Source organism: Gallinula chloropus (assembly GCF_964237585.1).
Source record: "Gallinula chloropus genome assembly, chromosome: 4".
NCBI lineage: Eukaryota > Metazoa > Chordata > Aves > Gruiformes > Rallidae > Gallinula > Gallinula chloropus.
Window position 1 is genome coordinate 4143903 of NC_140088.1, and position 21815 is coordinate 4165717.

The window sequence follows — 21815 nt, forward strand, 5'->3', positions numbered from 1 at the left end:
TGTGCATTCATTTCTCTCCCCAGACCTGGAATTCCAATGTGTTTCCTACACCACAGAAGGGGTGTATTAGCACAGTTGTTCTGTGGGGGGGACTGTGACAGTCAGACTTGTCTTCATTCCTCTGGTAGGGATCCCTGGCATTGTTCAGTAAAGCAGCTGCTGGCCACTGTAAGGGTCTGGCTTGGTCTGTCACTCCTCTCTCCAGAGGTGGGTTCCTGTATAACTCAGATGGTGTGGACCTTTGCTTTTGATTCTAAAGGTTTTGAGTTAGTCACCTGCTGGTAACACATGGTGGGAAGTCATTGCACTAATTAGCTGCTGGGTTTGATGATTCTTTTCCCCTTGCTATTGCAGGAAGTGCTCCCACCTGCATGAGCCAGGGGTTGGAAGAAGTGACATATAGGTAAGAAGGAGGAGGGAGAAGGCTCCAAACTTCTTCAGATGCTGCCTGATCTGCCAGCAGCTGTGAATTGCCAGCTGCTGGCAGCATGGCAGGCAGGCAGTAGCTGCTGCCTTTGTAGCAACGTGATTCAGCATCTTCTCTTGGTGAGATTATCTGCTCAAAGCTTTGCTCTCCTGAATATCAGCTTTCCCTAAGGTCATCCTGTTGCCAGGGGGAGGGATGAAAGTCATCATTTAAAGTGCAGGGGTTTTTCCAGCCCTCACCTGCCCTTAACACTAACAACAAAAAGACCTAAGAAACTTGTGTTTTGGAGTGACAGTTTCTAACTGTCTCTATTCACAGACTTAAATCTGTGGAACAGCAAAAATCAACTCAGTTACCTCAGATTCTTCAGTTAATATGAAGGGCTCAGCTTTGTAGGAGCTGCCTGAGGAAAATGAGCCAGTGTGGTCCTTGGCCAGGGACCTTCTATCTGTCCTTTATTGCTAATAATCACAGTAGGGCTTGGTTAACTGCTGTCATCACACCTTCCTGTGCACAAGCCCAGCTTCTGTTTCACTACAGACAGAGGCTTATTTTTCTTTAGGACTGCCATTTCAGAAACCCTCTGAGAGCACTTAAATAGCATTGGGACTAATTTCTTAAGCCTTGGGTGCTGATAAGGTGTTAGAGGCATATAGTGGGAAAAAACATTTAGCTATTCCACAAGAGGGAGCAACCTCCATCAGAATATTTTATTTTATTTTACTTTATTCTGGAGTTAAAAAGCATTAAAAGGTCTGCCTTTGAAGACAAGAGGGCAGACATTTCGTCTGTAGCCTCTGGACTTCAAGGATTGGGTTTTCAAGTAAGTGTAAAGTGATGTTCCACTGTCTTCTTTCAGTAGAAAAATACTGAAAAAAATGTTAGTTAGAAGTTGACCTTCAATATTTGGTGCTCAAAACAAACCCTACCAGGCCATGGCTGGAAGATAACAGTACCCAGTATTCCCTGAGGTCAATAAAATACAATAATTAGGATTCCTTTGCTGACTGTAATTTAAAATGTCTCAGAGTGGTGCAGATGAGAGGCAATGGGTGCAGGGTGCTCTTTGCTTTCTGAATGGAATCAGGGCTGCTTCAGTTCAGCTTTCCCATTGGTGCCTGTGGAATGAGTTTGGGTTCATTTTGAGGGCTGTTTATTAATCGTCCTCTGCAGTCATGTGGAAAATAGCTAATGATGCTTTCTGAGGCCAGAAGATGCTGTTCTCTGGAGCAGCTGCTCTCTTTGAACTTGGCTTGACAGGGCTCCTTTTATCACTGGCAGAGTGTTTCATCTAACTGTATCCCTGGGTTCAAATCACAAAAAGCTGCAGGCTGCAAGGTTCCCTGCTTCAAATTCTCTTTTTTGTGTGTAAACTCTATTTTCACCTCTTCAGTCTTTTGAGATAGAAGGCCTCTGGCTCATCTGGCTTCATCCTAGACAATCCATCCTTCTTAAAAGGTTGCTGGTAACAGTCACCTCAGGAGACATACGTGTACCCAACCTATTCCAGCAGCAGGGACTGGCCTGTTTCCAAGAACTGGACTACTCATGCTATGAGGCACAGAGATGATTTGGGGGAGGATTTGAATGGGGATTCCTGTGCTGAGGTTTTCTTTGGTCCAGCTGGAGGGCTTCATGTCATGGGCTACTTACCAGCGCTATTTGCAGCTCTGTAGGTGGGAGAGCCACTGCTGCTTTCTTGTCTGCAGAGAGTTTTCTTCTTTGCATCTTGAATAAGGTCTCCCTTTCTTCATATCTCCCTTCTTCTGCCTGCTGCTTCAAGCATGCCCAAAGTACAGCACATATCTTTGTTCTCTTCCAGTTTTTAGGCTGTACACCCATTTTGTATGGGTGCCTGAACAAGAGGTAGAACAAGATACCTCCTAGATTCCCAAGTGGCTGAATATCTGCCACATGCATTGAGAGCAAAACCAGAACCTTGTTATGAAAAGGTAAAGAAATGTGCAATTTGACAGTTCCCTCCTGTATCCCTCTGAGAATCTTTTCCTAAAGACTCAGAGTGAGCCAGCTGTCGACGTGGAGACACAGGGGTGTACTGGAAACTCTCCACTGCCATGCCTAGTGACTCCAGAGGCTGTGCCTGGTTTAGTTGCCCTCTGGGTCTGTGCTCTGTGCATGAGTAGCTTTGTAACATCATTTCCTTCTCTCAGGATCCTGCTGGCAATGTGAAAATCCCCTCAGTGGTGCCCTGTGCTTCCACCAGCTGGGGAATATCGGTAAGATTTTCTGTTCTTTTCCACCCCCCTTTACAGCAAGTGACCACTCCTGGGTCATGCACTCCATGTATTGGCAAGTGTGTGTCGTGAGAGCAGGAATTTGTGGACTGTTAGAACATCATGTGGCTCTTTCCTGCAGGGAGAGGATGGCTGAAGATAAGAACACCACCCCCATGGCACACTCGCTCTCTTTGGGGGGCTGTGGGCTGCAGGCAGGCAGGACTGACTGAAAATTGTTGTCTGTAATGTAGTGAGACCGTGGTTCTGAGTTGGTTTACTTCTTGAACTCCCTTATGCTCTTTATTTGAATGCCAAGGGCTGTGATTGCCACAAATAATAGCTGAGATAGGGGATGTACTAGCACAGAAACCACTCCTGAATTTGTAATTGGTCCTCAGAGTTTGCCAGGTGCATTGTGCTGTACAAGAGGCCCTGTTTAGAGCCATCCTTGGAGAACTCCCCCCTGACTGAGCAAGAGTTTGGAGCAGCAGTGAGAGTGGATCTTTTGTAATTCTGTCCAATACCCTGAACCTTTCTTACTAATGTGTGTGTGTGTGTGTGTATCCATGAACTGAATGTCTTCTAATTCTTCTAAGGTGTAATTTCTGCACCAATTGGTGTGGGTGGGAGAATGTTCTCTTGAGCTATAAATGTGTTTTGTACAGGACATCATGGAGAATGAAGTAGAACTGGGAATTTAATTTTCTAATAAATAACATCTACTTTCAAGTGTTTCCTTTGTGTCTAGATCTTGGGATGGGTTGGGGGGGGGGGGGTGGTTCCCTCTTTCCTCTCTTCCTCACATACCTGCTTCAAGTAGCAACATGAACTTTAAATAGACCAGTTGGGAGAGTGTGACCTCTGACAGTGGTGACCTACATCACCTTCCAGCATACAAATGTTACTGGACTGCACTTCTAGGAGGTTGGGGTTTACTGCAGTCCCAGCAATGTGCTGATAGAAGCACAGCAGGAACATTTGGATGAGGATGAAGTGCTGTCTGTTGAAGTGGGTTTATTTCTCCAGGGTGAAGATGCTTTACATTGTAAATACTGTAATATGTCAGGTTAAATGAGTATATCCCTCAGGTCTCTCACAGGTTGCCTCTGAACACTCCACTTTGTTGTGGACCCCAGCATTTTTCTGTAAGCCATTCTGAGGTTGGATGTGTGGTGTCCACAACATCAGGCAGATGCACAGTTGGGTACAAAGGATGCCCTTGCTGTGAACTAAATGCTGGAGTCTGTAATGAAACTGGAATGCTGTGAATCAGAACCTGGCTGTACGCCCAGCTGTAGTGACAGAGCAGCATCAGCCTGTGAGTAGGGTGTAACAAGGGGTTACCCTCCTTGGGGTGGAAATAGATGGGAGAAAAACAAAATACAGCCTGCTTATTTGATGCCCAGATCTGTGCTGGAGGAGAACCAGCCAGTCTGCTTAGACATGTTCCAAGGGCTGCTAAAGCAAAGCCAGGACAGCCAGAAACTGGGCTGTGGTCTGCACAAAGGGATGCAGTACAGTAATGGGTGGTGACTGAGAAGCCTGGTATCTTGTGTTGCTCCAGAAGGTGCAGGATGGGCTTTGGGTATTGTCTGATCAGGGGTGTCCTTCTGGCAAGAGGACTGCTGCTGCAGCAGCTGTGCTAGAGTGTAGGGAGATGACAAGGACAAGACATTCAGAAGATGCTCGTAATACCTGAAGTAAAATTTTACTCCTCACTGCCCTCCAAGGGGAGAATGGCTTCTTTCTTCAGGTAAGTGATCTCATGTGGGTGAACACTGGTGACTGATGCTCTTAGCATCTGTTTGTGTGTGCTCTGAACTTGCCAGGCTTCGGATTCCAGCCATTGCCCTGTTCCAAGTTCCTCAATGGGAATGAGGCTTTTTTACAGCCTACTTACTGTCCTAGTGTTGGTGCTCTGTCTCCAAGCTGCTGCTAACCACAGGCAGACTTGCAGTGCAAGGTGCTTTCTCTGGCCCTCAAATCTCCCTTGCCTCTGTTCTGATTTTCTTCACTTTACCCACGTGGTTTCCCAAACTCAATGCTGCTTCCCAACAAGTCTCCCCAGTTCCATTATGTTGAGATAAATCCTTACTGCTTCTCCCACTGCTTCCTGGTTTACATCCCAGGGTTGAGGTGGTTGTATGCTTTGGAGTTGTTTTTCTAGTCTCTAACTCTGTAGTTCTGGTCTGGACACAGAAATGTGGTGCTTCATCTGAATGGGTCTGGTCTCCCAAGTGTTATGATTGCTGTAAATTGCTTTTCCCATATTTATCCTTCTTGCAGTCATTGTTTTATCTCCAGGTTTCACCCAAGGGTAGTCATCCTGCTGTCTCACAGCTGATGAGGCAGTTTTCAGGCCTCATTCATCTGACCTTTTTTTTTCCCCAGTTTAGGATGAGGTGGTTCTGAAGTACCTGGTTTTCTCTGTTGACCAGAAAGGGAGTTTAGGTTACTTGCCCATAGGAAGGCATCTGCATTGGGTCAGCCAAATCCCACCTTTGCAGTGTGCTGATCCTTTGGATTGTTTTAGGGACCATAACTATTTGGTTCCAAGATAGAGGAGGAAACCAGCTGAGAGGTAGGGAGGAGTTGGTCGAGATGAGAATGACGCCTATAAGCTCTTTATTTAATACTGCTCAACTGTGTGAGAACAGCCAAATGAAGCCCATGTGGCTGAAGAAAGTGAACTCAAACAATTTAATAAGTTCCAGGCAAAATCCCATGGAATCACAGAATCATTATGGTTGGAAAAGACCCCCAAGATCCAGTCCAACTATCCCCCTACCATCTATATTACTAACTAAACCACATCCCTGAGTACCCCATCCCACCTTTCCTTGAACACCCCAAGGGATGGTGACTCCACCACCTCCCTGGCAGCCCGTTCCAATGCCTGACCACTCTTTCTGAGAAGAAATTTCTCCTGATTTCTGACCTGAGCCTCCCCTGGTGCAACTTGCAGCCGTTGATCACTAGGTATCTGTGAGAAGGGGCTGCCCCCAGCTCAGCACAACCTCCTTTCAGGTGGCTCTAGAGAGCAATAAGCTCTCCCCTGAGCCTCCTCCACACTAAACAGTCCCAGCTCTCTCAGCCACTCCTCGTAAGCCTTGTGTTCCAGACCCTTCTCCAGCTTCATTGCCCTTCTCTGGACACGCTCCAGGGCCTCGATGCCTTTCCTGTGATGAGGGGCCCAAAACTGAACACAGTATTCGAGGTGCAGCCTCACCAGAGCTGAGCACAGGGGAATGATCCCCTCCCTGGTCCTGCTGGCCACACTACTCCTGATGCAAGCCAGGATGCCACTGGCCTCCTTGACCCCTGGGCACGCTGCTGGCTCACGTTCAGGTGAGGGTCAACCAACTGGAAGCAAGTCTGAGAAGATCTATTGAAAGGACAGACAAGAGCAGCATCAGCTGTGCCAGTGCAAAGCAAGGCCAGGAAGAGACAAACAAGAGGAAGATAACAAGTTCTTAATTGAGTTCAAACCCAAGAGAAGTATCCAGAAAGTGAGAACTCAGATTCCTAAGGGCTGCTGGGAGAGTCGTGCGGAGGGGGAAAGCAGAAAGGCTGCTTCATACAATGAAGACATAATGAGGAATACCAAAGCTAATGAAAAACTGTCAGGACACAGGCAGTAAGAGAGGGATTCAAGAATTAGACCACTGCTTGTCAGAGAGGGAAAGGCATGAGCTGATGGATCACTCTGAAATGCTGCACGCCCATCTTCAGATGTTTTTAGAATTAACTCCCTACTGGGTTTTTCATTAGGCTGGGTTTTATTTTTGTCAGGTTTCCTCTTTACTTAATCATCCTGCTTGGACTTTTTAAATATTGCCACTCTCTGTCTCTGCTGCAATTTCTTTGTTTTAAGCATTATTAAACAAAACAAAACAGTTGTGTTGGAGATAGACACCCCCAGGCAGCTCCTGTAGCACTCATGGGTGCAAGTTATCTGTGCCTGCTGACTTGAATTCTTTATTGCTAATAGTTGCTGTTTAACATCCTTCTAGTTACTCAGGGACTGGAAAATACACTACAGCATGAAGTAAGTGCATCACTCTCAAGACAGAGCCACAGTATTTACTCAAATCTGTTCTCATTTTCAGCTGGGATAGAGTTAGTTTTCACAAGAAGCAGCCAGGGGACACCACCAGGAGAGCTGATGAAAACTAGCCAGAGGGGTATTCCATACTGTGATGTCATGGTATAGAATACATAAGGAGGGAGCTGGCCAGGGAGGAGGAGCTGCTGCTCTGGAACCAGCTGGGCATGAGGTTCTGGATGGTTCTGGTCACCTGCTTTCTACATTCCTTTATATGTATTAGTGCTGTTGTTTTCCTCTTCCTTTGCTGTCCCAGTCAACTGTCCTTATCCCAACACATACGTAGTACCTGTATTCTCCTCTCCAACCCCCCAGGGAGCAGCAGTGTGGTACCTAGCCACTGGCTGGGGTCAAACCATGACAAAAGCTTAGGCATTTTAAACTCTGGATTTTGCAGGGGCAAAACTTCTCACTGAGCTGGAAAGTGTTTTTGACAGAGCCCCAAAGCTGGAGTGACTTAGACAAGAAGGAGAGGACCTCATGCAGAAAAGGAATCTCACAGGGAAGCAATAGGCTTCCATCCTACCTAGGGATGGGGCATAAGGTAGTGGTTGCTTCTTGGGAGTTCATAGTCTGGTGGAGGTAACAGCTGGTGGATTATCACTGTGCTAGAGAGCAGAAGGTGAATAACCACTGAGGTTCAGTCTGAGCATCTGTAAGTGCCAGGCCTGGTCCAACAGCCTTGTAAGTCAGAACTACTCAGGCCAGTAGCTCTTCCTGTGGTCCCCTTTGGCTTCTCTCCCTGCTTCCTGCCCTGTCAGCCTTGGATTGCTTTCACCTGCCTGGACAAACTTTCCCCAGATGGCCCTGGGAGATCCAAGATGAACCTGGGGATGTCTAGGTGCAAATCAAAGTTAAAAGACATGTCTTTGATTTACTCTGCTGTTGAATCCTCTCCCACACATCGCTCCTCCTCCCTCTGCCTATCCCTCTCCACTTAGCCCAAATCCTGAAGGTTGGTGGTGCTGCCCTGCTCTCCCTGCAGGCACATTGTCAGCCAGTGAGCTCTGCAGCTGTTGCCTTCATCTTTTTATGGGCAAGATTATTCCCTCCTGCCTCTCTCTTACTTCTTGTTATGCAACTGCACTTTGTGGTTTGTTTGCTACAGAGCTGTGCTGCACCATGGCCTGAGGGGGTGGCTTCAGAAGGCTGCTGGGAACTTGCACGACTTCTGCTCCCACCTGAGGATGGAGATGGGAGTCTGGGGACAAGAGGAGCCCTTGTGATCTGTGGTTTTGATACTGGGGAAAGGGGGAAGAAAGGGGATTAGCGAAGCTGCGGAGTGAGCAGAGAGCCTGGAGCAGCGAGATCAGAGGGGCATTATTCATGAGGAGGTGCAGATGTAGAATTGGAAATGAACAGCCAGGGTGTGGGGGGGGCATGGAGGAGGGAATTGGGGGTGTTGGTACAGCAGTTGGGATGAAAACGTGACAGTGCCACAGCAGCACATGCAAAGCAGCCATCCCAGGGGCAGGCTGCTAGGGTGTTCCTGGGGAGGGGCGTCTGTTCTCCAAGCACCCTGAACCCTGAGTGCGGGGTTGTGGATTGGTGTTTGTGAGATTATTCACAGTTCTGTCACACCCTTTTATGAGGCTGGGCACGTCTCTGTCCCTGTGGGTAAACTGAGGCACTGAACAAGTAAAGCTGGCACTTGGCAGGGGCAGTTATAAGTGGTGGTTCTACAATTTGGACGGGGCACTGATTACAGAAATGAGACCTACTGTGAATTAAAACATACAGATCTGTGATCTGCTGAAGCACAAGAGCTTTATTGTTTTCTTTGAGGTCAGTGGGTTTCTCCAGAAATCTGCCTCCCCTTTTTCCAAGTGGCCTAAAGATGATGTTGAAGCAGCCTGTGCTGCTGACCTGGTTCTTCATTCATGACAGCTCCAGGGATGGTCTTGTAGAAATCCAAGAACATCACAAGAAAAGAAATGAGCTGCCTGGCTTGGGAGCCAAGGGAGCTGGGGACCAGCACAGGAAGCCTTCAGACTGCAGAGATGCTTGCAGTGCCCAGCCTCTTGGTGCATCCCGGGGCTTCCTCATGCTTGAAGGCTCCCAGAACACTTGAACAAAAAGGGAGGTTTGCTTGTTTGTGTTTTTCTTGTACTTTAAATCCTCTCTGGACCCCACTTATGCTGTCAGCATCTCGGTGCCGTGGCAGCAGGAGGAACTCCTCTGACAGCCACATAGCTGTGAGGGAGAAGCTGCTGTGTGTGGAGGGAAGGGCACCGTGTCTCCCCAGCTCTCGCTCTTTCAAGTCACCTGAATGGCAGTTCAGATGTTTCCTTCCCTTGAGCTCTCCCTGTCTCCCACCTCAAATCCCTCCTGTGCTGTAAGACCTTTGCTGCCACAGGGAAACAGCTGCTGGTTTCATTAAGGGAGAGGGCATGTACAGTGCCAGAGGGCACTGGCAAAGGAATGGACTCGCTGTTCAGCGGGGCAGGGGAGGTGGGGAACCAGCTCCTCAGTCTGCCTGTACCCTGCCCGGGAGGAGCCGGTGCTGGGAGGCAGGGAAGGGATGAATTTAGTTTGGTTCTTAGACTCTAAGTGTCATACCAGCACCGGCTTGGAGTGCCAACAGGTAGGCAGCAGGATCACTGGCCCATTGCCCCTTCCCCCAGCTGGGGCAGCCGTGTGTTGCACACAGGGAGAAGACACGTCACTCTCCCCACTTTTGTGGCTGCTGGTACTGCCTGGTCTGTTCTGACTCTTGTGCCTTGTCTGCGAGCGCTCAGCGTGCAGCCACCATCTGCAGCACAGAAGGAAGGTGGGGGGGAAGACTTTGGACAAGAGCCACTGTTTTCCCCTGCTGTCATGGCTTCGCTGCCATTGTCTGCGGTACCCCTGCCACCAGGAACAACGGCTGAACCTGTCTTCCAGTGTTCCTCTGGGATGTGATAGCTGGTGTGGTGCCTGCATGGACCCAAGGAAAGGTGCCCCATATCCCAAGTCAGATTTAGGACCTGATCCCTCTTAACTACAACAACTTGCTTTTGTGGTGCTTCTCTTCCTCCCCTACCAGCCGGCTCTGAGTGCATTCAAAATGTTGCTAGGCAAATCCTCAGCCTCTGTTGCCACTCTGACTGCACGTAATTGCTCTGACTCTGTTCCTCTGTGCCCTGTGGTCTAGGGAGGACTCTCCACTCTCCTTTCCAGCGCAGTGAAGAGCAGCACTGCCTGTCCTGCTGCCCCTTCTCATCCACAGGGTCAGGCTGAACCGTCCAGGCAGGAGCTGGTGAAGCTCCACGGATGGCTGTGTGCTTGTGACAACAGGCTGAAACGTCAGAGCAGCCTGTGCAGATGCACACAGGGTGACAGTTTGTGCTCCCTACTGGTGTGCTTGATCAGCTGCAAGATAGCTAGAGGTTAATGTTTGCGTTGGCCCTGCCAGGCTGGCGTTGGCTGCCTGGCTCGTGTTAACCCCTCATGTGCCGCTGGGCTGCTCCATCAGACACCTGGCAGCTCTGGCAGTTGTCACTGCACCAAGCTACCTCCAGCCCCCAGTGGGAACGTTTCCTTTGCAACCACCTGGCTGAGATGCTGTTCTTAGTGGGAGCTTGTCGTGGACCTGAAGAGGGAGGCCAACCACAGGATGCACTGAGGGCTGGCAAGTTGTGTGTTCCAGCCCTGGCCTTGCAGCTGGTGACTTCTCTGCATGAGTGAACGCTTTCCATGGACCCCCGGTCTCTGAGGATATTGGTGTGTGGCAATCACATGCTTCTCAGGCTTTTCCTAGTTCTCATGAAAGCTGAAACGCTGTATTCTTAAGGAAAGCCGCTTGCATTTTTCCAGGACCCGGGACCTTTGAGGTTAATGAAGTCTTTCCCAGCAGTGGCATCCAAAACATGGCAAACCTGGAACATAATTTTTTTTGTTTTCAGGCTTGGCAGCCAGAGATCTGAAGCATCTGTGAGACTCCCATTCCCATCTGGCAGTTTGCTTTCTTTGTGAGTTTGTTGGTCTCCTCAAGAAGGTAGGGTTCTCCAGCTTCCTCTAGTGCATAGGGAGCTTTTCCTATACAGCATCTTGTCTGGTCTGTGCTAAGAGCGGAGGGTCTCAAAATCCCCAGAAAAAGGTGATTCATTCTGGCCCTTGCAGACGTGTCTCGGGCAGCTGCCTGTTGTCACTGCAGTCAGAGCTGCCACTCTGGCCCCTGAGAGACAAGCTGGGGCTGGGAATGTAGCATCGTCCCTTTGAACTTGGCTCCTTCCAGGGATTAATTTCAGTACTTAGAGGAGAAGAGCCTCCTTTTTACCTACATGGAGCCAATGTGCTCCTGGGTTGGGTCAGAGGCTGCTGTCTTCTCCCCTGATTACAAGAACTAAAGTCAGATGTGCAGAACCAGCACTTGTAAGCAGATCAGCACAATTGTTACCTCAGGGCAGACTGCGATGGTTTCAGTGCTACTTGTGCTTTTGTGTTGCTCACATCCTTCTGCAAACCTTTACTCGTGTGGCTGCTCTGGCTTCTCTCTATTGTGCTGCCTGAGCCCTGGCTCACCCCTTCTTGCTTTGTCTCCCCGTGCTGCCTAAATCCTGCGGCCAAATTGACAGCAGCGTTTCCCTTTGTCTGAGCAATAAAGGGGAGCTGGGTGCCCTGAACGCGTTTGAAAAAGATGACACGTCTTCTGATCTGTTATTAACAACTCTGCCTGGTTCAGCTGCCTTAATTAGCCTTAAATTAAACATGTATCTATCTTGCAGTGTCTAGACGGCATCTGCCTGCGGAGATAGCAGGTGCCTGCGGGGCGTCCTGAGCCTGGGGGAAGCTGCTGGAGCATCACTCAGGACCTCCGCGGCGAGGTGAGCGTGGAGGCAGCTGTGCTGAGCGGCGACTGAAGACGCCGGGGTGCCGGACCCCTCTCTGGCAGCGCCCTGCCTGCTGCGTCGCTCCTAAATTCAGCCAGAGGGGAAAAACGGCAACCGTGAACCCGCTACAAACTTTCTCCTCTGCCCTGCGAGCCCGGGGGTGCTTTGGGGGCGGGGGGGGGGTGGGGGGGTGTGGGATTCTTTTTCCTTCCTCTGAGAGGCAAATGTAAGGTGAGCTCTTCCTTACCGGGAAAGTGGGGGCCGGGGAAGCCCCGGCTGGAGGAGGGGGGCGGCGGGGAGCTGCGGGAGAGGCTGGGTGCCCCCCGCGGAGGGGGTTCGGGGGTAGGAGGGGGCGGGACACCCAGGTGAGCGCGGCGCCGCCCTCCCGGCGATGCGAGGGGGCAGCGGCGGGCGGCGGCGCCCCCCCCCTTCCCCTCCTTCCCCCCCTTCCCCTCCTTCCCCCCCTTCCCCTCCTTCCCCTCCTTCCCCCGACGGAGCGAGGGGCGGGCGGCTGCCGCTCGGCGGCCCCTCCGCCCGCGGAGCGAGCGGTGCCAGCGCCTGGCCTCGGGCGGCGAGGGGCAGGTTGTTCCCCCCCGTCCCGTCCCCCTCCTCCCCCCGCCATGGAGAGCGGGATGCTGCTGTCTGGCAGGCAGCGAGCGCTGATCCGGGAGAGCTGGCAGCGGGTGAGCGGCAGCCCCGTGCAGCACGGCCTCGTCCTCTTCACCAGGTGAGCGCGGGGCGGCGGGGACGGGATGCGGACACCCCACCGAGCCGGGGGCAGGAAGGCAGGGGGGAGGAAGGCAGGGGATAGGGACGGGCGCCGCTGCTTGGAGAGGGACTCTTCCCTTCCCCCGGCCGTGGCTCCCTCACCCCGCCGCCCCTCCCCGCCCCGGGGGCTGGAGCCCCTCCGCCGCGCCGTCCTTCCCGTGCTTCTTCCCGGCCTCCCCACCCCTCCGCCAGTGAGAACTTTCTTGCGGGGAGACGGGAGGGTGAGGCGGGCAGGTTTTTTGCGCCTCTCTGCCCGCTGATCTCCCCGCCTTGCCCCGTTATTTCTGCTGCGCGCCCGCCCAGCTGTGGGGAGCGCAGGGAAGGGGGGACCCAGCTCCTCGTTTGGCCCCGGCACCCCGCTCTGCAGCCCCGGGCAAGGGCCGGGCTGCCCGGGGAAGGGAGGCAGTGTCCGAGCGGAGGGAAGGGTGTGTTGGGGAGCGCGGCTGAAACCCAGCTCCGCGTCTCTCCTGCGCTCATCAGCGTCTCGACTGTGGGAAGAGAAAAAGGGGAGGAAAAAAAAAACCACCCCAACCCCTATGAAAAGTGGTTTAAGAAGGAGAGTTGATGACCGGTTCCCAGAGCGGGGCAGAGCAGCCGAACGTGGCAGAGAAGGGCTGCAAGCGGTGCCAGCAGTGCTAGGGAGTTTTAAGGGGGGTAAAGGGGTGCAGTAGTTTAATTGCAGGATGGGGAGACAAGAGACTGTCTTGTCTGACTTCCCTGTGGCCTCCACGGGCAGCGTCAGCCTGTGGTTTCTGCCTGGGTGGCCACTACCCAGTCCTGTGTGTGTGTGCCTGGCACATGCTGGCAGGGAGGATGGTGAGGAGAGGACGGGGGAATGGGAGCTGCTGATGGTGGGGAGACAAGGGCCACAGCTGAGTTTCTACACGTTCCCTTGCTCAAGTAGGCAAGTCAGCTGCTGGAGCTTGCAGGCCTTCCCTGGATTTGGGAGCTTTGGGGCTCAAGGAGATCGTGAAGTGGGAATGGGAAATGTTGAGACAAGAACCAAGCCTTTGGGGAGAAGGGCCAGGCTGAAGGAATTCCAGCAAAGCATGACTGGTCCTCAGGTGCCATAAACGCATGTGAGAGTTGGAGCTGCAGGCTAGAGAAACAGAGACTTTCACAACCATTGGTAACCTGGATTACCCCAAACTAAGACTTCAGAACTTCCGAGTCCTTTACAGGTGGGAAGGGATCCATAGGTGGGAAGGGAGGTGAGGATGGCAGGGCTGCTGAAGGGGCTGTTTCTGGGGTGAGCAGGACTCTAAATAAAGCTGAGGAAGGGAGAAGATGGGCATTTCTCTCTTGCTGTTGCAGGTTGTTTGACTTGGACCCTGACCTGTTGCCCCTTTTCCAATATAACTGCAAGCAGTTTGGGAGCCCTCAGGAGTGCCTCTCCGCCCCCGAGTTCCTGGATCACATCAGGAAGGTGAGAGAGGGGCTTGTGGAGTGGCTGGAGCATGGCCCCTGTGGAGGAGGAAGCCCTTGGGCAATGGCTTGGGAATGGAAGAGATCTGACTGGGGATAGATTGGGAAGTCCCCTCCTGAGATGGTAACAGCTGGAGGTCACTTATGCCAGCAGAAGGTGCTGTTCCAGGACAAAGTGCCCTGCAGCAGTGGGAAGGGAATGAATACGTGGGCTGTGGTGGGTAAGAGGCACCATGCTGATTTTCATGCCCTCATGTGAGAGGGGAATCGCCTCTTGTGAAAGATGGAAACTTCCCCCACCTCCTGTGGCAGTAGTGCCTTAGTGAGCTTGCTTCTGTCCAGACAAGGACTGAAGCCCTCTGCTTGGACATATATTGTCCAGGAGGCAGCATAGAGCTGGGCAGTGAGCCAGGCTCTCTCCATGACTGTGGAGAGGCTGTTGGTGTGGCTGCAGAGCCAGAAGGCCCACACTAGCTCTCAGATAGCCCCTGGGGGACTGCTGTGATACACCTTTGCCTCACCCCGAAGTAGGACGAGGAGCAGTGCTGATGACACGGGGAGGAGCTTACGCATGGACAGCATTGCACCCGGTGCAGTGGAGACCCTTTGCTGAGCCCTGAGGAGTGGGCACACCAGGGCAGAGCACAGCCTTGCTGTGCAGATGCCTTCATAAGCTGGCTGGCTCCTCTCTGGTGCCTCACTTGCCTGGCCTTGTAAAGGCTGTTTCAGGACTGTGCTCCTCTGATAGCTGCGAGCTTTTTGTTATTTTCCAGCCTCTGTTTATTGGCAAAGTTAAGTCCATTTTTACTTCTGCTGTTATTGCCCTGAGCTGAAATAGCTCTTTGCTCTTGTTGGAGATAATTTCCCTGTTGAAGTTAGAGAGCACAATTCTATCACCCCGTGGCTTTGCCAGGCTAACCGTGCCCTGGTTTTAATCTTTTCTTCTAATTTGGTGTGTCTGTTCCCTCCATCCCTCGTTAACTGTTCTCTATCCTGTTTCCATTTGACTTTTCACAATTCTGCTAGATCATGGTGGTATGTGCTTTACCAGACCAGGCTGTCCTATCCACCCCATCTCTGCCTGATCTTAGACCTCGATACCTGCCTGATCTTAGAAATACCTTAAATAGTAGAAAGTACCTGAAATACCCTGCCTGATCTTAGAATTTGAGCTGCCTTATTCATGGTTGGATTCTAGCTGGAAGGTCTAGTCCTGAAAACTTCTGGGGCTTACCTGCAGTTATCCTAGTGCCCTAAGAGCTGTAATGACTGCATCAGCATTAGATCTTAGCCTGCAAATGCTCTGCTCTAGGGCTGGCTACCCCCTCTGGGACAGGGAGCTCAACAGTGCTGCTTGCTGTGGTGGAACATCTGGCTGAGAAGGGTGAAATAGAAGGGTCTTTGTGCGTCTGTGAGGGCAGCAGAGTCTTGCTGGTAATGCTGTTCTGTGCCCCTGCTCCTGCAGGTGATGCTGGTGATCGATGCTGCTGTGAGCCACCTGGAGAACTTGTCCTGCCTGGAAGAGTATCTCTGCAACCTCGGGAAGAAGCACCAGGCAGTTGGTGTGAAGGTCGAGTCTTTCTCGGTGAGGTGTCCTCTCTTGCCCTGCTGAGGTGGTGTCTGTGCAGGCTTGCCTAAGCCCTTGACTGTCCACATCCCTCTGGGCCCACCTGGGTTCAGCTGTCTGGAGACAAAGCTGGTGGCTCAGGGCAGCCCCCAAGCTGCTGATACTTGTGTAGTGACATTGGCTTTATTAGGGAAACCCTTCAGCCCCCCTTCGTTTTCTGCCATCCCCAAGGAAGCCCAGGGAGAAAGGACAGAAGGGAGCAAGGCTCCTTCCCCTGTTTGAAGAGAACCATGATCTGGGGCACTGCAGTATCTCCTGTGACACAGAGCTGCCAGCTCAGCTTTTGCAAACTTCAGGAGCATCCACCTCTCCCTGTGTCTGCACTGGGATGGGGTTTCTGCACCTCAGCTCCTGCTTCCTCCATGGCAGTAAGCCAGAAGCATCCTTCATATTAAAACATTGCTTATTCCTCTCCTGCCATTGAGCCTGGGCAGAAATGCTGGATAATGCAGTGGGGAAGGGTAGGTTGAAAGGAAGGTTTCTAACTGATGCACAACTCCCTCCTAATAGCGCTAGCTTTGGTCCCTTTCAGAGGATGCAGGGTCCCCTCTTCTTGGAGTAGTGACCTCCACCAGCCCTGAGCAGGTACTCTTGGGTGGGGTTGCTGGCAGCTCCATGAGGAGCAGTGCCTGGTGGAGAGCCCCAAGAGGTGGTGAGGCAGGCCCTGAGCGCCCAGCCTGGGGTCTGACCCACACTCCTGGCATCAGCGCATTGCTCAGTTCTGCTGCTGTGCCAGGGGATGGGGCTGGCTACCCGCATCTGGGAGCCATGGAGGATGGACATCTACCTCTCCCCTGGTGTTGTGTAGGTAGTGTCAGCCCTTGCTCCCTGCCTGCACTCCCTGCTCACCCAGGGTGTGGGGTGTCAGGTGAAAGCCACTACAGGGCAGGGGAAGGGGATCGTGTGGGCTGGCTCTGGGCTCCCCCTAAGCAGCCAGGGATGGGGCGTCCTGGTCCCGCTGGTAGAGAAGGAGCAGCTGCCCTGCAATGGGAGACTTCCAAAAAGGCAGCAAAGTAAGAAGAGGCTGTGTGTTGTGCTGTCCCCTGGTGCTGAGCTTGACGCTTCCCTTTCGGTTTGCAGACTGTTGGTGAGTCCTTGCTGTATATGCTGGAGAAATGCCTTGGCACTGCCTTCAACCCAGACATGAGGGAGGCCTGGAGCAAACTCTACGGTGCTGTGGTGAAAGCCATGCGACGTGGCTGGGAGACCCTCCCAGAAGGAGTCTAGGTCCTGTCAGCCATCCCCACCTCTGACCACGCAGCAGCCCTGGGCAGAGGGAGTGCTCACGTCCCCCTCTCTGCCTCTCTCCACCTCCGTCTTTGTGCACCGGCCCATCGCTGTCTCCTCCAGTCGTGTGTGCTTCAGAGCTCTCCCCGTGATCCCGCCCTGCTTCTCTGCCTCTGCTCAGGGCTGGCAGGGTACGTCTGCAGCAACGCCCAGGAGTGGTGCAGCACAGGTACAGCACCCTGCCCCAAGTTCCTCCGGGCGAGCTGAAGCACTGACACCCATGTAGCTGCCCTGGGTTTTAGCTGGCTCATCTTCCCGCCCCTTGCTGCCCACCCTAGTCAGCTGGCAGCTGGCGTAGGCCTCTCGGCATCGCTGGCCTCAGATCCCAGTTACCGTGCTGCAGGCCTGCCTGGCCTGGCACCACTCACTGCTTCCTCCTGTCCAGTTCAGCTGTGACAGGGGTGGATTTGGGGTCCCTCCAGGGGTGGGGGCAGCAGAGCTGTGCTGTGTGGCCATCCCCTCAACCTCGCCAGGGAGCCCTTCCCACTTCCCCTTCACCAACACGTCATTACCGGGTGGTTAATCCTGGTGCCTCACCTCTCCCCTGGGTGAGACCCGCAGCTTTTCCTCATGCCAGGTTGGCCACAACTCAGTGTGTTTCCTAGGGATGATTCAAGCAGTTTGGTCACGTTAATCCCGAGGTGAGGCAGACTTTTAGCAAGTCTGAGCTGCCAGCTGCAAGGCTGGGTGTTGGTTTAACCTCAGAACCAGCTGAAATGCAGCAGCAGTGGTGGCTCTTTGCTGCTTTGTGTTAGGGAGAATAAAGTAAATACAAGGAGAAGATGGCTTAAAATAAAAATGAAGGTTGCAATCATGTCATGGCAACAGCTTCTAGAAATCATTCTGGCTCTTGGCCAGAGGAAGCATAGCTGGAATTTCTCCACTGATGCTGTCAGGACCTGGAGCGCTTCCCAGCTGCTCAGAGCGCCCTTTACCAATCCCTTCCACCCACACTTGAGACACAGCCGCTTTGGAGCAGTGCGAGGCACCCAGTTAGGTGCGTGCAGCAGTGCTGGGTCAGGGCAAGAGTGAGAAAACTGCCAGAAGAAATCCCAGGACATGGCTGAGACGTAGCACCTGAGGGCTCTGGGGGGAGCTGAACCTGAGCACTTTGAAGAAGACTTCACCTTTATGGGGAGGTTGTTGTGGAACAGGCAGAACTGTGTTTCCAGCCATCACTAGCCCCAGGACAAGGACATGGAGCAAATATTCAAGTATTCAGTTACAGGTAGTACCCTTTTTCTTTTTCTTTTTCTCCCCTGCTTTTTTTTAGGACAGGAGTAGCCTGGCATTGAGGGCTGAGATGGTCCTGCCCTAGAGACATATTCCTCCTGTACTCAGATGTCCTCCACTCTGGAGCAGGAGAGGGCTGCCAGCTCCTTGCAGTTGTAGCTGAGGTCTCCCAGCTCCATGCCATAAAGGGATAATAGGGTGTCCTGTGAGATGGGGCTCTGCTTCCTTGCCACTAGGTCTGGTGGTAGCCATGGGCTTCCAGCAAGGAAGGAGCCCTTCAGCTATGTTTGAGAGGCGTGTTGAGGGGTGTTGTGGAACAGGCAGCGAGCATCCCCTTATAGGATACTTGCTGTACTCCCTGCAGTACCAGGCTCTGCTCCCACAGTCTTACAGCATGATGTGTGTGCCCTGGCCATGGCCCATCAGCTGCATCAGGTGAGGTCCTCCCCATTCTTGTGCCAGGCAGGGAGGGATGGAGGAGCTGGGGCTGGGGGTAGACACTGTCTGTGATGGCTTGGTACAGAGCTGGAACGTTTGGGAATGGGGACATCCTCTTTGCAACTCTGTTCTGGGGCATCAGCCTTCAGCATCATAGGGAGAGACCATCTGGCTCTGTGTGACAAGTAGGCAGCTGTATGATGGGTGGGGTGTGGGTGTTACTGCCCCAAACCATCCCTGCTCCCTCCAGCTTTCCCAGCTCTTTGACTTCTCAGTACCACGTTTTGTGTAACTCCCAAGAGAACTGAACTCGTCTGTGTGCCTCTTATACCCAGCTGTACTGTTTAATAAACAACAACAGTGAGTCTTGGACCCTTTTGCTGCCTTCTATTTAATATAAAAGGCCCAAGCAAACTAAAAAAAAGGGGTTTTACTAGTTTTATGTTGGCTCTGCCTTTGGAGCTACTGGTCACTGTGAGCACTCAACTGACATAAGGCATCCAGCACCAAAGGTCTGTTGGGAGATTTTGTGCACTGTAATTAAATGGATGAGCAGCAGAGAGGCTAGCAAAGGCATCCTGATGCTGATTGCTCATTAACCTTCAAATTTAACGATCTCTAATTGAATTAGAGTTTTAAGCAATCAGCCTAAAAATTCCTTTTTCTGATGCTTTTGCTCTCTGAGATACCATCAGCTCACCTGCTGCTGGTGACCCACTGCATGACCTCGCAGCAACGTCCTGCCCAGCTCCATGCAGCATCCACCCTGCCAGCTGGACTGTGGAGCTGCCCTAGCAGCCCTGGGGAGCAGAGGGTGGGGATGCAGGAGATCCTGTCTCCCCATGGGGTGTTCTAGCTTTGACGTGGTAGGTTTCCAATCCTGGGAGGGTTGGGGACTTGGCACTGAAGAAGGATGATCCCTAGAGCAGGGAAGCCAGCTTGGGGTCTGTAATAGCATCTCCTGAGGTCTGGAAATCCAGCCCTGCCACGGGAGAGCATGGTGAGCATCCTGGGAAAAACCACGCTGCGCTGCCTTGGGCAACGTTTGTGTTGGGCAATGTGCAACGGGCTGCAAAGGGTGAGGAGAGCAGCAGAGATCAGAGTGGAAAGAAATCCTCCCTGTGGTTTGTTGCTACAATAGATTTTCCAGCTCTTCCTGGCTTGGAGCACAGCTGCCAGCCTCAGGGCTGGTGGTGGGAGCCCAAACCCAGCTCTGCAGGGAAGGGCCAGCACGGCACCCCCATCTCTGGAGAGATTCCAGCCCCGTCTGGACGCCGCCCTGTGCAATATGAGCTGGGGAGCTGCTTTGGCAGGGGGGTTGGACCCCAGGAGCTCTCCAGGTCCCTTCCAACCCCTGGGGTTCTGAGGGCAGGAGTGGCCGAGGTGCAGCACGATGGGCTCACACAGGTTAGGCCGTGGTGAGCTTCCCCAGCGTGAGGGCCAGGAGAGCCACAGGCTGGGGGTGGGCAGGGGGCAACTGCAGGCCTTGGTCCCAGCCAGGGCTCCTGGCTCAGCTCCCTGGTGCCAGCAGGGCTCTGTGTTTAGCCATTTCCTATTTACCATTAATTAAGACCTGTTGATGGCCTCTGTGGTGGTTGGGGGGTGGGGTGTGTGTGTGTATGTGTAGATATGTTGGGGTTTTTTTCTTAAATTTTCCAGGTTTTCACCAAAAGGACCCCATTCCTCTTGCCCCATGGCACATGCCAGGCAGGTCTCACACGAGGGGTGGGACCTGCTGAAACCAGAGGCAAATCCCTCAAGTAGGAATGTGGGTATTAAGGAGGTGTCCTGGGGAGTGGGGCAGGGGGGAGCAAGAGCACTGTCTGCTCACAACCTAGGGAAAGGCTCCCAGAATTCCATTCAGCTGCTTCCCTGAGATTTGCTGAGGAGTCCCCTTGTTCCCCCTGCTCCTTATTGTGGTCCCAGAGGAGCTCCAGGCCACCCACCCTCCCTCCAGCCAGCGTGTGCCCCTTTGGTGGTGTCCTGAGACAGCCCTGCCTGCAGAGCAAGGTCAGGCAGGGGAGGCACACACCTGTCCTGGGGCTGCACCCCATTCTGGGTTGGGGATGATGCCAAGGGCTGTACCAGCCTTTCCACGGAGACATGGTGGGGTGCTGCTTCTGCCCACTTGGGGTGTGCTTTTGTGGCACTCAGGGTAGGCAGCAAGCTGCCTGGAGGTGGGGAGGGGCCCAAGCAGTCTCCTTGCCCCTAAGACCTCTGCAAGACAGCCCCAGGAAGGGTCAAAAGCAGCTGGGGAAAGAGGCTTTAGTTATTTTTGCAGGCTCCAGCAGTGAGGGTTCCCCCCTTCTCCTGGCACAGGCAGGATGCATGGGGGTGATGATGCCAGGCAGCAGCTGGGTGAAGTCATTTTATTCAAGGCACGGTCATAGCAATAAATCACGAGAAGGTACAGACCTCTGGCACATTCCTACAGCGGGGCAGCCAAGGGCAATCGGACCAGCAGCCCAAGCTCCCGAGGACACGGTTCCGCTCGCAGGCACTTGCTTCCACCTGGAGAGAGGCTACCAGCATCCCCCCCCCTTCTAGCTGGGGCTGCTCCTGGAGCAGGCAGTGGCTGAGCTGTGGGCTGCCCTGGGGGGCACCTTGGCAGGGAGCAGTGAGACCCCCCCACGGTGCTTTTTTTGGGGTTGGGAGGGAGCAGCTGAGCTCAAGGCTCCCCCAAGGCCATGGTTCAGTAGCTAGCATGCTGCAGCCATTGCCCCCCGCATGCAGAAGCATGGGTTGGGAGGGTGGCCATGGGGCTGCCAGCTGGCCAAGCCCAGACCCACCAACACCCTCGGGATGTCCCAGAGCCTGCTTGAGTCCAACAGAAACCCACAGCTCACTGCTGGGCTGCCTTTCAACCCTCCCTCTAACGTCCCAGAACTGCCCTGCTGTGCCCCATGCCCAGCAACGCTGAGTGGTGCCACAGCCAAGAGTCCACCTTTGCACAGCAGCACTCCTCCTGCCAGCAGCCTTGGGGCCAGCAGAGCAGCCAGCCCTTCCCTCCCTGCTTGGCCTTGGGATGGTGGCTAGAATTGCTCTGAAGCCAGCATGAAAAATCAGGAACAGGAAAATCAGACCCAAGGCCAAAGCAGGGTGGAGGGAGGAGCTGGCGTGCCTAGGGGCAGGCTAGCCTGGGGGATGAGGGGCTGAGCAGGATGAGGATTGGCCCTTGTCTCCAGAGACGACCTCCACAGCTACTGCAGGTGAGCTGGAAAACCCCAGGGCTGCTGGCTGGGCAGGAGCCCGTGCATTTACACTGATTCCAGGACTCACACTCGAGAGGCAGTGTGGCTGCTGGGGGAGCATCCCATGGCTGCTGCTTGTGGACAAGGGCAGAATGCAGTGAACCAGGACCTGGAGGCTGGGGTTCTGTCTGCTACCCCCCCATTTCTGTTGCAACATGATGGAGTCATGCAGGGTCCCATGGCCAGCCCCAGCACAAGGGGGAATG

The 21815-nt window shown here is 53.3% G+C and overlaps 1 protein-coding gene across 1 annotated transcript; it reads left to right on the forward strand.

Moving 5' to 3' along the window:
• Positions 1-12200: 12200 nt before the first annotated feature.
• NGB (neuroglobin) lies at positions 12201-16627 on the forward strand (the record flags this gene model as incomplete). Its single annotated transcript, XM_084262886.1, has 4 exons — positions 12201-12307; positions 13663-13774; positions 15239-15358; positions 16481-16627. The coding sequence occupies 4 exons, from the start codon at positions 12201-12203 to the stop codon at positions 16625-16627; spliced, it is 486 nt and encodes a 161-aa protein (XP_084119012.1).
• Positions 16628-21815: the final 5188 nt, after the last annotated feature.